This window comes from Myiozetetes cayanensis, unplaced genomic scaffold (genome assembly GCF_022539395.1).
Source record: "Myiozetetes cayanensis isolate MyiCay16 unplaced genomic scaffold, myiCay2020 scf188, whole genome shotgun sequence".
NCBI lineage: Eukaryota > Metazoa > Chordata > Aves > Passeriformes > Tyrannidae > Myiozetetes > Myiozetetes cayanensis.
In genome coordinates, this window is record NW_026087398.1 from 1 (window position 1) to 16308 (window position 16308).

The following is a 16308-nucleotide window of genomic DNA, read 5'->3' on the forward strand; positions in this document are numbered from 1 at the left end:
TCCCCAGGGGCTGTCTCGACCCAGCTGTGGAGGAGCAGGATGAGGAATATCTCTACCCCTCAGTTACTTCTGGGAAGAGCCTCCATCCCTCGAAAGGGCCTGTGTGAGAATTGCTGGAATGTAGGTGGATGAGCCCTGTGGACAGGTCTCAGTGCTCCCCCAGAGCCGTGGGGATCAGCAGACCCCGCTCATCCCTGAGGATGGACACGGCCAGGAACAGCCTGGAAGTCATGAGCCCTTTCCAGGTTCCCAAGTGAGGCATTCCCAGGAGCAAGTGGCACAGCAGAAGTGTCTGGGAGCTCCCAATCCAAGGCTCTCAGGAAGCTGTGACGGTGCCGTAGGAGAAGACCCTCTGTGCGGTGCTGGACAATCCTCCAGTGGCAGAGGCAGCTGTTCCATCTCCAGGGTGCTCTCCCGAGCCAGCACTGGAGAAGAAGGATAAGGAACATCTCTGCACCTCTGTTACTTCTGGCAAGAGCCTCCATCCCTCCCAGAGCCTCCTGAGACCTGCTGGACTCCAGATGGATGAGTCCCCCTGGACTTTTTGGTGGGAGAAATAGAACATTGCTCACAACATTCCACTATGGCCAAATAAGGAATTCCTGGAGGATTTGATCAGGGATGTACCTGAAGCAACCAGGATGTCAGCTGAGCTCTGGGGACCCAGGGAAGATCAAACCCAAATGTTCCAGCCTTTGTGGTGAAAACCACTGACACTGTGCCTGCTCAGAACTGAGGGCAACAAGGGGGGCACCAGACACAGAAAACCCCTCCAGAGACCCCAAAGAAGACCCCAAATGACCAAATAGGTACTTGCAATAGGGGTGTGAGTGTGTAAAGCAAAGTAATGGACATGTGTTGAGTAAGGGGGAATATCCAGTGCCTGTGGAATCAGTGTGTGATCCAAAGCCCTGTGTGTGTCCCTGGGCAGGCTGGATGAGAGGAATTCTCCTCCAGACCCCAGCAGGCTGCACTAAAGAATTCCTGCTTCTTCCCCCCAACCAACTGGGCTGAAGGGCTTGGTTTCTGCTGCTTTTGGGCATCATTGCTGGCCCCCAGATGGGCCCCTGTGCCTGATCTCCCGTGGATTCCAGGGATCTCTGGATCTTCACACCCACACCAGGACTATTCCTGGAGAAGAGCACAGATCCCTGGGCCGCTCTGGGATGTGGAGAAAGTCCCATTGGATAATAAGGCATTCCTTTGGGAATGCTGCCCGTGTAAGATGTGTGGATCTTCCAGTGCTTTGGGGGGGTTATTTGGTGTTCCCCAATTTGGTCTCTGGCTTTGTTTTATCCACTGATCACTGGTTTGTGTTTGTCTTTGTTTCTGCACTGTAACATCTGCACAAGTGGGTTCTGGGTCCAAAACTGACCCCAATTGTACCAGCAGTGAGTCAGCGGTGTGGGGAGTGTGAGAGAAACAATCCAAACCCTGCCAGTGGGGTGGGAATAGGGGATGGAAAGTGTGGAATTGTTCCAGGTGAATGTTGGCAGATGGATTGCACTGAATTGCCCAGAGAAGGGGGGTATAAATATCTCCTGGTCTCGGGGGTACCTTCTCTGGGTGGCCAGAGGTTTTGCCTTGTGGCACCAACCAGGCTAGGGAAGGGAGTGGAATCCTGTTGAATCCAGGAATCCCTGGATTTGGGGTACCTTTGGGAAGGTCACCAGACAGAGGTTCCCACTGGACTGCAGAAACAAAATGTTTCAGTCTTGTTTTGCTCTTCTGATGCAAGTTAAAACATTTGGGGGAAAATTTCCATCTCATTTTAGTACCAAATGTGACCCCAGAGTTGCCTACAAGTACATAGATAAAGTGAGCAAGAATATCTGCTGAATGTGTAAATGTGTGTGTAATCAAAAGCCCTGTCTGTCTGTCCCTGAAGTGGTGAGGCCTGAATTACAGGCCCTGGGCCCAAACTGACCTCTCCATGACCCTTCCAAGCTGATGTTCTGTTTATCCATGTACCACTCATCAGCTAAAACTGTATCTGTCTGTGAGTAAAAGACTGGTAGTGTGATAAAACTGTAGCTTATCAACAAAATGTGTTAAAATCTGCTCATCAACAAAATGTGTTAAACACTTTTTAGTGAGCCATGTTAGTATCTGCTCAGTACTGAACACTCTTTGTACCTGTTCATTGGTGAAATCTGTGTGATTTGTCAGCAAGGTCTGATCTTTGTGTGTGTAGATCCTGGTCAAGGCCCTGGAAGTGATACCTGGCCTTGTCTGGCAGCAGATGGTGCAGGTTGTGACTCCCTTGGCTTGTGAGAAATAGAACATTGCTCACAGCCTTTCACAGGGGGCAAATAAAGAACAATATTATCTTGGAGAAGTCCTGGAGGATTGGATCAGGGATGTACTCGAGCAACCAGGATGTCAGCTGAGCTGTGGGGACCCAGAGAGGATCAAACCCAAACGTTCCAGCCTTTGTGGTGAAAACCAGTGACACTGTGCCTGCTCAGAACTGAGGGCAGCAAGGGGACACCTCAACTTTGGGGGGCACCAGAAACAGAAAAACCCACCAGAGACCCCCAAAGAAGACCCCAAATGACCAAATAAGGACTGGGGATAGAGGGTGTGAGTGTGTAAAGCAAAGTACAGTATTTGTGTGAAGGGAGAATATCTAATGAGTGTGTAAATTGTGTGTGATATAAAGCCCTGTCTGTCTGCCACTGAAGTGCTGAGGCTGAACAACAGGCCCTGAGCAAAGTTGGCCTCTAGAGCTCCAACCTGATGTTCTATTTATCACTCATCAGCTAAAACTGTGTGTGTTTGTGAGTAAAAGATTAGTGTGAAAGACTACACGAAATGTCATTAGTAAGATGTATTAATATCTGCTCATTAGTGGATACTGTTTGTGTCTGTTCATTAACAAAATGTGTGTGATTGTGAGCAAGGTGTGACCTTTATCTCCCTGTGTTTGGGGGCAGGTGAAGGCCGTGGCAGTCGATGTCTGGCCTTGCTTGGCAGCAGATGGGACAGGTTGACTCCCTGGGTTTGCCCCTTCAGGCCTGGCCAGGCTTTGGGTGGGACCCAGGAGGAGAAGGGAGTGTAATAAGTAGTAGTAGTTAAATTTACTCATCAAATTAGTAGTAGTAGTTTACTCATTAAATTATAGTGCATGTTATATTCTTATATACATATATATGTTATTATAATCAATGTTCTGTTAAGATTGGGAGACTGTAAGTTACAGAATGGTTAAGCTAATAGTCATGCAGCTTGCAATTCTTAAGCTGGAAAGACAAATTATTGTGTTTTACTGAATAAGTATTTTGTATCTTTTATAAAAAGCTTATTGTCTCACAACACGCATAAAGTAAAGGAAAGAAGGACAAGGACCGAAGAGTCAGGAACTGAAATGATCCAGAGTATCCAAGATGGACATCTAGAGATGCCTGCACACGAGGCCTCAAGGTCTAAGGACTGATTGAAACTATGGACAGGAAAGCACCTGGCAACTAAAACAGACTTGCAAAGAAACCAACCAGAACCAGACCTGCAAACTCAGATCCAATAGAAGGAGAACAAGTAACTATGGGAGGGGAACTGATAAGGGAATAAAAGTTACTATTTTTGTTCACTGCACTTGCGGGCTGTGAGTGGAGCAGGAGACTCCCTGGCCGCCCAGCATGCTGTTTTGCTTATTTGCATTTTCTATAAATCTTCAATAAATTTTTATTACTATATTTCAACTCAGTTTCATTTTACTTATAACAGGGCCACTGTGACATTACAGGGCTTAAGGGAGCCAAAGGAACTGAGGGACAGTGACAACCTTATGAAATAGTGGGGTCATTGTGACACTGCTAAAACCCATGAAATCAGGAGGCTGTTGTTACACTGGAAAACCTCATGGAATCAAGGGGCCATTGTGACACTGCAGGGCCTCATGGAAACCAAGGAACACAGGGAAACTCTGAAATCTTGTGGAATGAAGGGGCCATTAAGAACTTGGGGCCTTGTGGAAAGAGAGGAACCCTGAAACATTTTGGAACCTGATGGATCCAAGCAGGCATTTTGAAACTGCAGGCCCTCAGAGAAACTGCAGGAACCCTGGGACATAATGGAAGCTCCTGGATCTAAGGGGCCATTGTGACACTGGGGAACCTCTGGGAATGAAGGTGCCTCTCTGACACTGAGGAACCTTTTGGGCTCAAGTGGCCTCTGTGACACTGCAGGGCCTCAGGGAAGCCAAGGAACCCTGGGACACTGTGGAATCTCCTGAAATCAATGGGCCACTCTGATGCTGCAAAACCTCCTGGAACCAAGGGCTCATTGGGACACTGCCGGGCCTCCTGGAACCAAAGGAATGCAGGGACACTGTGGAATCTCCGGGAACCAAGGGGCCACTGTGCCTGCCCAGCACTCCATGGAATCAAGCAGAGCTGCTGCCTCCCCCCCGCCGCCACACGGACCGGAGTCGCCGGCTCTGCCCCGCTTGGACCCCTCTGGAGTCAGCGTGTTCTTGGGCAGCACAACTCAGCTCAGACCTGAGAGTTTCCCAGAGTTTGCTTCTCAGCCTCTTTCCCCTGGTTTTGTTTTCAGTTCTTTGTTCATTCAGGGGAAAAGGGGGAAGGGAGGCACGTGTTGATCCCTGTTTTGAACTGTTTACCAAAGGGAGTTGGGGCAGGGGCGAGAGAGGAGGCAATTTCTCTCTCTGCTGTTGCTTTGAACTGTTCTGTTGGTATTGCTGGTTTTGCTGCTGTATTTCTTGTCAGTGAACTGTTATTTTTTTCACTTATACCTCCTAGTAATTTGTCTCCCTGTATTGGTGGGGAATAAAAGGGGAGTGCGTTTATTTTATTGGAGTTCCCTCCCCAAGATGTGTCTTTAAACCAGGACAGGTTGCTCAAGGGCTCCCTGAAATTTGGCATCATCCACAAAGGACTTGAAAACACCTTTAAGTCTCGTTGTACAAAGAGATAATAAAGATGTTCTCTAGTGGTGTTCAAGGGCTGGTAATTGAGGCATTTCATCAGGAAGTTGCTGCCAAGAGGACTTTGTACCATGGATTTTTTTTTGACACTTTTCAGTCAGCTCCCACCAGTCTGGTTCTAAGGAGACCACAGGAGACCATGTCAAGGGCCTTGATAAAGTCTGGGCACACAACATCCCCTTCTTTTCCCTCCCACAGGGGTTCTGCAATCCCTGCCTTGTCATTCCCATACTTGGAAATGGCTGCAGGAGGACTTGCCATGTCCCCTTCCCTGCTGAGCCTGAGCAGTCTGGAACTCTGCCAAGCCTCCTTGCTGCCCTGTTTGCAGACTGGTTCATGTCTGCCTTTGCCAAGGCCCCAGGAACCTCTGGGATGGCTCTGACCTTTGCAAGGTTAGGGAGAATCTCCTCTCTGAGCAGGAATTTAGAAAGCAAGGGGGTCCTTTCTGCTTCTCATACCTCAATGAGAGGCTTATCCCAGAAACTTTGTCTAAGCCTTCCACCCCTAAGCCGTGACACACGGGCATGTCTTGTCCATGCAGGGCAAACATGGACTGCTGAGTTGGTCATTTCTGTCCCTCCTTGGAGGGAAGAACAACCTCCCTGCCCTGGGCTGAGAGGCCAGTGCTGGGAACACCCTGGCTGTGCAAGGGCACTGCTGGGTGCCCCCACATTGACCCCTCCCACACTTGTGCTGCTCATGCTGTTTTCCTCTGCAGGGCCTTGTGTTGGGCACAGCCTGCAGAGCCAACTGCAAAGGAGATGGAAGCTTTCAGGCCCTGCCCTGAGGAGATGCCCCTGCAGGATGGCAGTGCTGCTGCAGAGGTCAGCTCTGTGCCAGCAGTGCCCATGGCTGTCCCTGCCTGCAGTCCCTGCCCAGTCCTGCAGCAGGACTGGCCCCGACTGCCTGAGCACTGAGGCCTCAAACAACACAGGGCTCTGCAGGACAGTGGGCAAGGGCAGGAGGAGGAGGCCACGGAGGAGAAGGGCTTCTTCTCCCTGGCAGGGCTGCTCTGCTGGGACTCTTTTGTTGCCCAGCTCTGCACAGAGGCACCGACCCTGCAGCTCCAGAGCAGTCAGAGAGGAAAGATGTCAGGGAAACCAGTCAATGCAGAGTCCTTAATTTCCTTTCAGCATACAATGAGTACAACTGCCATTTTGAACAGCCTTTGGGCAAGGCTAGAAAGGCAAACACTGAACTGACAATGTCATTTATATATAAAAACATATATATATATATATATTTTCATATATATAAACACTTTTTGGTATGAACCAATTCTCACAAAACTAAAACCCATACTGGGAGAAAAAAATAGAGAAGATACGGGCCATTATTAAGTACATAACAGGATTAGTCTTTAATGAGATACATGACTGAAGAAGAAAGAGAGTTTATTGCTTCTGAAAAACACCCAGTTATCTTATTCCTCAGGACATCCTTGAGCTCCTGGTTCCTCAGGCTGTAGATGAGGGGGTTCACTGTTGGAGGCACCATTGAGTAGAGAACTGACAGGGTCAGATCCAGGGATGGGAAAGAGATGGAGTGGGGCTTCAGGTAGGCAATGAATGAGGTGCTGAGGAACAGGGAGACCACGGCCAGGTGAGGGAGGCACGTGGAAAAGGTTTTGGCCCGTCCCTACTCAGAGGAGATCCTCAGCACAGCCCTGAAGATCTGCACATAGGAGAAAACTATGAAAATGAAAAATCCCAAGAAAGGAAAAGCAGTAAAAGCAAGAAGCCCATTTTTCCTCAGGTATGTGCTTGAGCAGGAGAGCTTGAGGATGTGTGGGATTTCACAGAAAAACTGGCCCAGGGCATTGCCCTGGCACAGGGGCAGGGAAAATGTATTGGCTGTGTGCAGCAGAGCATTGAGAAACCCAGAGGCCCAGGCAGCTGCTGCCATGTGGGCACAAGCTCTGCTGCCCAGGAGGGTCCCGTAGTGCAGGGGTTTGCAGATGGCAACGTAGCGGTCGTAGCACATGATGGTGAGGAGACAATACTCTGCTACAATGAAGAACAGAAAGAAAAAGGCCTGTGCAGCACATCCCTTGTAGGAGATGGTTGTGGTGCCCCAGAGGGAGTTGTGCATGGCTTTGGGCACAGTGGTGCAGGTGCAGCCCAGGTCTGTGAGGGAGAGGTGCAGCAGGAAGAAGTCCCTGGGGGTGTGCAGGTGCTGGTCGCAGGCTACGGCGCTGAGGATGAGGCCGTTGCCCAGGAGGGCAGCCAGGGAGATGCCCAGGAAGAGCCAGAAGTGCAGCAGCTGCAGCTCCCGCCTGTCTGAAAATGCCAGGAGCAGGAACTGGGCCATGGAGCTGCTGTTGGACATTTGGTGCCTCCTCAGTGTTTGGATCTGTTGAGGAGGAGAAGTCAATGCTGAGTTAGACCAGGCTGCTGCAGCCAAACAGGACACGTCTCACAACCACCCCACTCTCAGGCTCTCTCTCCTCACTCAGACCTCCCTGCAGCTCCCTCCCCTGAGCTCTGGCTGTTGCTGCCTGAATTCCTCGTGTTTGTTCCCACACTTGCACCTGCCACAGTTAGGAGTCGTTGTGGATGTTGAAAATCCCTGACATTTCCATGGCACTGCAGGTCAATTCTTGTGGGTTCTGAGAGCACAGGGATGGTCCCTCAGTGCAGACAGAAGAGCTGCTCTGCCCATCAGTCTGTGCTCAGCTGCCCTGTGCTGGTAGCTTGGAGCTGCAGGAGCATCACACTCAACTGTTCCCCTACACAGAAACTGCACAGACAGCCAGGAATCTGTGTCCAAAGAACAGACTGACACATTCCTCACCTTTTCATCTCTGCCCTTCCAGAGTGAGACACAAATGCTCCTTGCAGCTGCCCAGAGCATTTCCATGGAGTTAGCACTGAGGAGTTTTCTCCACGGGGATCCTGTGCAGCACAGAGATACTATGGCAGAACTCTGCCCTTCTGGAGGGCACCTGCAGCCCTGCAGGACACCCAGGGAAACAGCTGAAGAGCCTGAAGTTGCCTGGAGGGCACTTGGGCACTTTGGTCCTACAGACACAACCCTAAAGCATCACCCAAAGGGTTTGTGTCTGCACAGGAATCTGCCCCCCCAAACCCCACACTGGCTCAGAAAAGCCAAGGGTGAAAATAAGGACAGCCCAGGTAGCAGGGGATGGCAGGGAAATGCCCCAGTGCTGCTGCCAAGGGAGGAGGGACAGGCAGAGCCAGATGGAAATGAGGGCCTTGTCCTTGCCTGGGCTCTGTCTGCTGCAGAGCAATGCCCAGCCCAGCCCCCGTGGGCCTGAGGGCAGAGGCTCTGCTTGGGCTGGCAAAGGAGCCCAGGCAGGAGCTGCTCAGGGAAGGGCTCTGTGCCACAGACACAGGCAGGGAGGGGCCACATCCCCCTGGGCAGCACTTGTGGCAGCAGCTGCCTCTCCCTCCCTGCCTGGGTGTGTGTGAGGAGCTGTTCCTGCCAGCAGCCCCTCCCTGTGCCCAGCTCAGCTCCCTGCCAGTGCTGCCAGAGCCCATGCCCAGCCCTGGGCCCAGGGGCAGCTCTGCCTGGGCAGGGGCTGCAGAGCAGATCCCAGAGCCCTGCGCTGGCTGGGAAGGGGCAGGGGTTGGCAGTGGATGTGCTTCCTGAGAAGGGCTCTGGCACAGGGAACCTTCTTGCCCTGAGCCTCTGATGGGGCAGCAGCAAGTCCTGCTCTGCAGCAGCTTCTCCTGCTGCCCCCCAGCAAATCCAGCACAGCCATCCTGACAGCTCCTGCCAGGGCTGCCATTTGGCAGCTGCAAGAGCCACTTGCAGCAACTCCCCTGCCCTGCTCTGCAGCCACAGCCTTCCCGTGCCAAAGGGCTGCCAAGGTTCCTCCCCTGAGCAGCTCTGCCCTGTCCTCCCAGCCCAGGATCCCTTTCACCTCCTGCTCCCTTCTCCTGGCTGCCCTTGCTGCCTGCAGCTCCTGCCCTGCTCTGCCATAGGGCCACTTCCTCTGCCCTGCAGGGACTGGGAGAGTCCTTCTGAAAGATCCTACAAGCTGTGGGATGTGGCAGCTTTAGGAGATCCCTTCAGGAAGGGAACTTTAACTGTCTTCTAGCCAGAGAATTCTTCATTCAAATCCTGGGAAGGTTTATCCCATAGTGAGAGCTCAGTCCCCTCCCAGCCCAGGCTGCCTCTCATCTCTCTGCCTTCTCTCCTTTGCCCTGGGTGCTGCAGGAAGTGTCCTCAGCCCTGCTGGGCTGTGCAGAGGAGCTGCTCAGCAGCAGAGCTGTGTCTTTGAAGCTGTTCTTGGTTGCCAGGAGCTCCCTGTGTGCCAGGAGCCCGGCCCAGCTCAGCAGCACAGCGACAGCCCCAGGCATTTCCTCAGCCTCGGGGGCTTTGGGGATGAGTCCCTGAACATCAGAGCCTGAGAAGAGTTGCAGGAACCTCTTGAGAAACCAAAGTGAGACTCAAACTGTAAAGTTTCTTGTAATGGTAATGAATCCCACTGAGGGATCCAACTGAGAAAAGATCTTGTTAGAGCACAAACCTGGAAACTGTGATGACAGGTCAGAGAATCAGAAAATCATCAAGGTCTAAAGAGACCAAGATCTTTTGGTCCAATTGTCAACCAGAAACATCAAAATCACCCCTAAACAACATACCACAGTGCAATATCCAGGTTTCATCTGAACACTTCCAGAAACTCTATCACCTCCATAAGAATTTTATTCCAATACCTAAACATTCAGTGAAAAATGAATCTAGAGGCTCAAGATGCACTGGTTCTAAAATTGGCAACACAGCAAACGATGACTGTCAACAAATATTAAGGTCCCTCAAAGATCCCACTCCAATGGACATGGTTAAGGAGTGTCGCAATGTAGCATCCAACACATACAGCAAATCCCTACCAACTGAAGTCCTGGCAGTGTAATAACAACCGAAGGAGGCTACGTGTCACCACTGCACACAAACAGGACATTTTCAAAGGGATTGCTCTCAACTGAAAAGAAGAGCACCTATAGTACCACCCAGCTTATGTTACCCATGCCAAAAGGGATTGCCCTGGGCCAGTGACTGTAGATCACTCTTGGACAGAGAGGGGAAAGCTGCACAAAGGCTGGCCTCAATTTCAGGAAATGGGGAGCCGAGCACGAAGGGCAATGCAATGATAAAAAATGCCCCACAAGTCAAGCACACCCAGCTGCTCCCCTCACTCCTGGACAGAGACCCAGAGTAAGTGTCTCTAGGGTGGAGTTGGCATCTCCCCACCAACTCACAATAAGCAGTGACAACTACCAAACAGTTCTCGTGAGACCAACGAATAACCTTCCAGTACCTGCTGGAAAATACATTTTAACTGGGACTACTCCATCTAATAATACAGGGTTAACAGTTATCCCACAATCAGTGACTGTAGACAACTCTAAGGCATTAGAAGTGACAGTAAAAACTCTATTTCTACCTGTGGAGCCAGACACAGAAACATCCATTGCCAATTTAGCCTGCATCAACATCAAAGGGGTAGAAGGAGCCAAGAAACCAAAGTGTCTTCACTTTCCTGATTGAAGGACCAGAAGGTAAAACTGCCTCAGCAAAGCCCTATGTCCTTAATATCCCAATGACCCTCTGGGGGAGAGATATGATAGGACAATGGGGAGTTCAACTAACTGCCTCAAATTTAATTTAAAGGCCACTGGTGAGCCACAATCTCCTGCCCTCACATGGCCCTCTGACGAGCCAATCTGGGTATCCCAGTGGCCCCTAAAGGGAGAGAAATTGCGGCAAATCAACCTACTATTACATGAACAAGGAGCAAAGGGACGTATCATGCCAACTGATAGTCCCTGGAATTTCCCCATTTTTACCATACGAAAGTGGAGACTGCTACAGGATTTAAGAGAACTCAATAAAATAATAGAGCCAATGGGGGCTCTGCAGCCAGGGTTTCCATCACTACAATGACACCTTGGAAGTGGTCTATTGTTCTCATTGATAGAAAAGATCATTTCTTTAACATTGCATTAAACCCTAAAGACTCTCGTAGGTTGGCATTTACAGTGCCTTCCATCAATGCAGCAGAACCATCTCAGCGCTATCACTGGACAGTCCTCCCACAAGGAAGGAGGAATAGCCCCTCCGTTTACCAAAAAGTCGTTGCAGACGTGTTATCACCAATCCATCGACAGTGTCCGGATACCATCATGTATCACTCTATGGACGATCTCTTGCTGGCAGTGGAATCTGAGGGACAACTCATGCAAGTCCATTTGTCTGTGAAAACTGCACTATTGACACATGGTCTGAAATTGCACCAGGGAAAGGACAAGTGACAGTTCCTTGGAAATATCTTGGATTTCAAATTAATAACACCACTATTCAGCCCCAGGCTGTTACTTTACCCACTGACAACCACACCTTAAATGATTCACAGTCGCTACTGGGCTTAATCAATTCGGTTTGGCCTCTGTTAGGTATAACAACAGACACCCTGAAACTGCTTTTTCAGCTCCTGAAAGGCGAGGCAGACTTAACCTGCCCTCGATGCTTAACACTGGCAGCCCTGGCAGTATTAAAGGAAATAAATCAAAGACTGAATTCCTGACAGAGAAAAAGAAAAGTGTAAGGGTTACTTTTTGTTTTAGTAATTTTTAAAGGTATCAAACAACCTTATGATGTAATAGGACAATTAGATGTAAAAGGCAAAGACTTTCTATAATGGGAATGGGTTTTTTAAGCTTCCAGTTTTCCAAACGCATTCCTACATATCCTGAGATGCTCTCCAAAGTCTGGCACAAAAGGAGATTGCGGTTTTGGGAACTCTTGGGGAGGGATCCAGATGTTATTTATGTTCCTCTGTCTACTGCTCAACTAACTCAATTGCAGATTCATAGCTCTGATTTTCAGTTAGCCACTACTGATTACAGGGGTCAATTTTCAGTTCACCGTCAACCTTTTTTGCAACTGCTAGCCCTTACTCAACCAGAGCTAACACACAACTATTCTCCTGTTCCACTAACCAGTGCTAGAACTGTTTTCACAGATGGTTCTGGCAGAACGTCTAATGCAGCAGTCACCTGGCTCAGAGCAGGAAAATGGGTATATGACACGCACAAGGTAAGAGGTTCCTCTCAGATAGCAGAGCTCTCTGCAGTCATACCTGCATTTCAGCTATTTCCAGAGCCTTTAAACATTGTTTCCCATTCAGCCTCTGTCATCGGAGAAGTCTGACGAATTGAGAATTCATCCATAGAAGATATCTCCAATTACAATTAGCTCATATGCTGAAATCATTACTGTATGAAATTAGTAAACACAAATTCCACATAATCCACATTAGTTCTCATGCTCCTCTCCCAAGGCCCATCCCAGCAGGAAATCATGTGGCAGATCAAATAGCTGATACAGGGCACCTTGCCCAAACTGCAGTGATTCCAAACAATTTCAAAAAAGCAAAGCCTTCCCACAGCTTTTTTCACCAAAATGCAAAATCCCTCCAAAAAACATTCCACCTTACACTATCTCAGACCAGAGCAATTATTTCTGTGTTCCCTGACTGCCAGAGCCTCACTCCTCTACCATCTGAGAGGGTAAACCCTCATGGAATTAACCCACCTGACATCTGGCAGTTAGGTATAACGCATTATTCACCATTTGGAAAATTAAAATACATCCATGTGTCCATTGACACATGTTCTGGTGCCATTGCAGCAGCAGCACATGCAGGAGAGAAGGTCCAAGATGTCAAAAAGCACCTCTATCTGCAATATCAGTCCTTGGCATCCCCAAAACGATAAAAACAGATAACAGACCAGCATACACTTATTACTCTTTAAAAGAATTTTCCAACATGTGGGGCATCTCCCATGTCACAGGGATCCCTCACTCCCTCACTGCTCAAGCAGGGGCAGAGTGTGCTCATCAAACACTCAAGAATATGTTAACCAAACAACAAAACACCACAATTGGACTTAGATGGGAGTGTGGGAATGATTGGGGTTTGGCCGATGTGCTGCTAAAGTCATGCATTAATTTGGGTTTCCTTTCTTGGAGCTGACAAAGAGAAGAACCCAGGGACTGCAGGAACCCCTGAGCCAGCCCAAGGATCGTGCTTTTGGAAGGTGGATGGACAGGCCAAGCTCTCTGCAAGATAAGTGAAGGGCTCTGAGCCAGAGAGGGGATGAGAGCCGGGTACAGGCTTGGGAATTGCTGGGAGGGCTTTTGAAATGAACGTAGGGAAGGGGATGTCTAAGAACCAGTCCCTTAGGAGAGGGAAGCGGAGAGACTGAGTTTTGACCCCAGCACTGGGGTGTGCAGGGAAGAGCAGAGAATATCCCCCATGTAAGATTCTTGTGGGTCTGTCTTTGCAGTTCTGACAGGCACTATTTGTCACGGCCTATCCTCTCCATTCCAGAACAGGCCCTGGCAACCAAGGAACCAACACCCCACACCAGCACAGTCAGACCCACCCACGTGCTTTGAGCCCTTTTGTTACGTCACGGTCTATCCTGTCCATTCTGGAATAGCCTGTGGATACCAAAAAAACCAAACCCTCACCATGTGACAGTTCAACCCCATCCGTGTGCCAAAGGTTGCTTTGTGATGTCACAGCCTATCGTCTCCATGTCTCCTATCTCCATTCCGGAACAACCCCTGGCAACCAAAAAGCCAACGTCCCAAAACCCCGAAATGCAACCCCACTCGTGTGTCCTGGGTCCCTTTGTGATGTCACAACCTATCCTCTCCATTCTGGAATAACCTCTGGAAACCAAAGAACCAACAGAATGTCAAAGTGCAGCCCCACCCATCTGCCATGGCCCCTTTGTGATGTCACGGCCTTTCCCCCAGGAAAAAAAGCCTGTAACCTTTGGGTTTCAGGTGCAGTTGGTGGGACACCCTGGGCATTCCATGGGCAGCAAGAGCTTTCTCTCCTGGCACCTTTTGTCTGGCAGGAATCTTTGTCCAGATTCAAATTTGGCAGTCGGACTGACAATTCCAGTACGGGGCTCCTGCAAGTGAACGACAGCCCTGCCCTCCAGGAAAGAAACCCCTTACCCTCGGTCTCTTTTCCTGTTCCTTCAAATACAACCTGCAGGGAAGCTTTCTGCCATCTCTTCTCTTGGGAATTGTGAAGATAGACCCACTCCCATGTTTAATACCTCAGGCAAAACCACCCTGTTAACACCTTTCCCAACCTTCCCCAACCTTTCCCAAAGCTGAGATGTGGAAAGAACAAGTGCCCTTGTCCCTGGCTGTGCTGCTGTGCTGGGAGTCTCTTCCCTCCAGCTCTGCACACAGGCACTGCCCCTGCAGCTCCAGAGAAGGGCTGAAGAAGCATCTTCAACACAGAAATCAGGGCAGGTGTATCAGGGATTGTTGGTATTTTTTGGTCTGTGTTTGGCCCAGTCACCTGCAGAAGTTTTGTTCTTTGCCTGCCAAGTTCACTGATAAAAGGGAGCTTCATCCTTGGAGAGACACTTTCTTGCATAAACTGTTGTAATTGGTGCTCTGTGATCGGCTGGTTGTCTGTAGAGGACATTTGAAGGAGAAACCGAAGAGGAGGGGATGAAGTAAAGCCCCCAGACCCAAATAGATCAGAGCCCTTGAGTGAAACAGCGCAAGTGCGAGGGGAATCCCCACGTTCTCCCGCATGGCTGAAGGGGGGCACTCACAGAATGGGGCAGGGACCGAGGGCCTCTGGCTGGGTGGTGCTGCCACACCGGCCCAGGGAGACGTCCCTGGCTAAATGGATAAAAATGCAGGTGGCTTGTGCTGGGGACTCTCAAACTTCACAGGAAGGACAACGTTGCCTTTTGTGGGGACGCCGCTATCTTTGTGAGCTCCAAGGATGCAGCCTCTGCTGTGGGGAATTCTGGTTATCCTGGGGTCGGTAAGACAACCTCGTAAAACACACCTGTGTGAGTGGGGGTTTCACTGAGGGCTTAGTTCACTCCTCTCCTTTCCTGTCTCTCAGATTCCTGTTTACTTGGCCACTTTCTGTAATAAATATTGGGTTTATTGATGAGCTCTCAGCAGTGTCTTGGTTTTCAATCTCAGCATCCTTTTGTACTCACCCTGTTACAGTCAGAAAAATCATAAGCCTAAGAAGCATTGCTGTGATCCTTGTAGTGTTGGACAGCAGTGTCTTAAGTTCGGAAAAAGAGGGAGTGATGAGGAGAGCATCATAGACCCTCAGGAACTCCAGCCGACCCCCGGTAGGGTGAATTGGAGACCAGAGCCCTTTAGGAAGAGACCTGACAGCCCGCAGGAATTGGGATTAGATGCAACAGACACTGAAAGTATAGCAGAGAGTATGGAAGACCCCCAAGAGTGGGTGAGTAGTACACATCGGGGTGGGACCATGGGACAGAAAGCTGGGGCCAAGACTGGGGGTAGAACAAAAGCTAGAGCTGAGAGCAGCCACACTGTTGCCCCATTTAGGATCAGTAATAACAGCTGCAGGCACTCCAACAAAAGTGAAAGTGCCGTTTTTGTGGAGTGATTTGAACAGCTGGAGGGAGGAAGCAAAACTGTTTAGGGAAAATCCTGAAAAGATGGGTAAGAGATTGGAATTAATTGTGAAAAATCAGGGCATAGATTGGTCAGATGTCGACTTGATTCTCTCAGAATTGACAGAAACAGAAAAACAGCAAGTAATAAAAGCAGCAAGAAATCATGTGGAAGGGCAGATTGCAACAAATGTTGGAAGGGGAGACATAGATAATATTTTTCCAGTGCAAAAACCTAACTGGGACCAAAATGACCCGGGCCAGTATAAGTTATTGGAACAGTATAGAAGGTTGGTCCAGGTGGGATTGCGGAATGCTACACCTAAAGCAGTGAATTGGGCTGCCTTGTACCATGTAAGGCAAGGATGGGAGGAGACCCCCACGGCATTCTTAGACAGACTTAGAGCTGCCAGGAGAAAATACTCTACCCTGGATCCGTCATCAGAGACAGGTAAACAACAACTGGTGGGGTTGTTCATGGGACAAAGTAACCCTGATGGTAGAAAAAGGTTACAGAAAATTGATTATCCTTCCAATAAAGATTTAGAGGTGTTAAGGAATGAAGCCTGGAAAGTGCCCAACAACAGGGAGAAAAGACAAGATAGAAAACTTACAAAGGCTGTGGTTGCTGCTTTAATTCTGAATTCAAATATTAGGGGTGGTGGCAGAGGGCAGGCAATGTGAGGAAGAGGGGGCTCACCTTTTCAACAAGCAAGAGAGGGACAAAATCAATGTGCCCATTGCATGCAGGAGGGACACTGGAAATGGGATTGCCCCACATTGGCAAACGGGAACCCAGGAGGAGCTGTCATCGCTCATCAGACCAGGGAATGAGGGGGACCAGTGAGTCATTCCCTGGAGACCCACTGGTTAAAATGGAACAAGGGGAAGGTGAAAAAGAATTAG

The 16308-nt window shown here is 49.6% G+C and overlaps 1 protein-coding gene across 1 annotated transcript; it reads right to left on the reverse strand.

Annotated features, from left to right (window-relative positions):
- Nucleotides 1-6298: 6298 nt before the first annotated feature.
- Nucleotides 6299-7018, reverse strand: LOC126639002 (putative olfactory receptor 14L1; the record flags this gene model as incomplete). The annotated part of the gene is given in 1 exon segment (XM_050313396.1): nucleotides 6299-7018. A coding segment is annotated over 1 exon segment (720 nt), but the record flags the coding sequence as incomplete, so codon positions are not given.
- Nucleotides 7019-16308: the final 9290 nt, after the last annotated feature.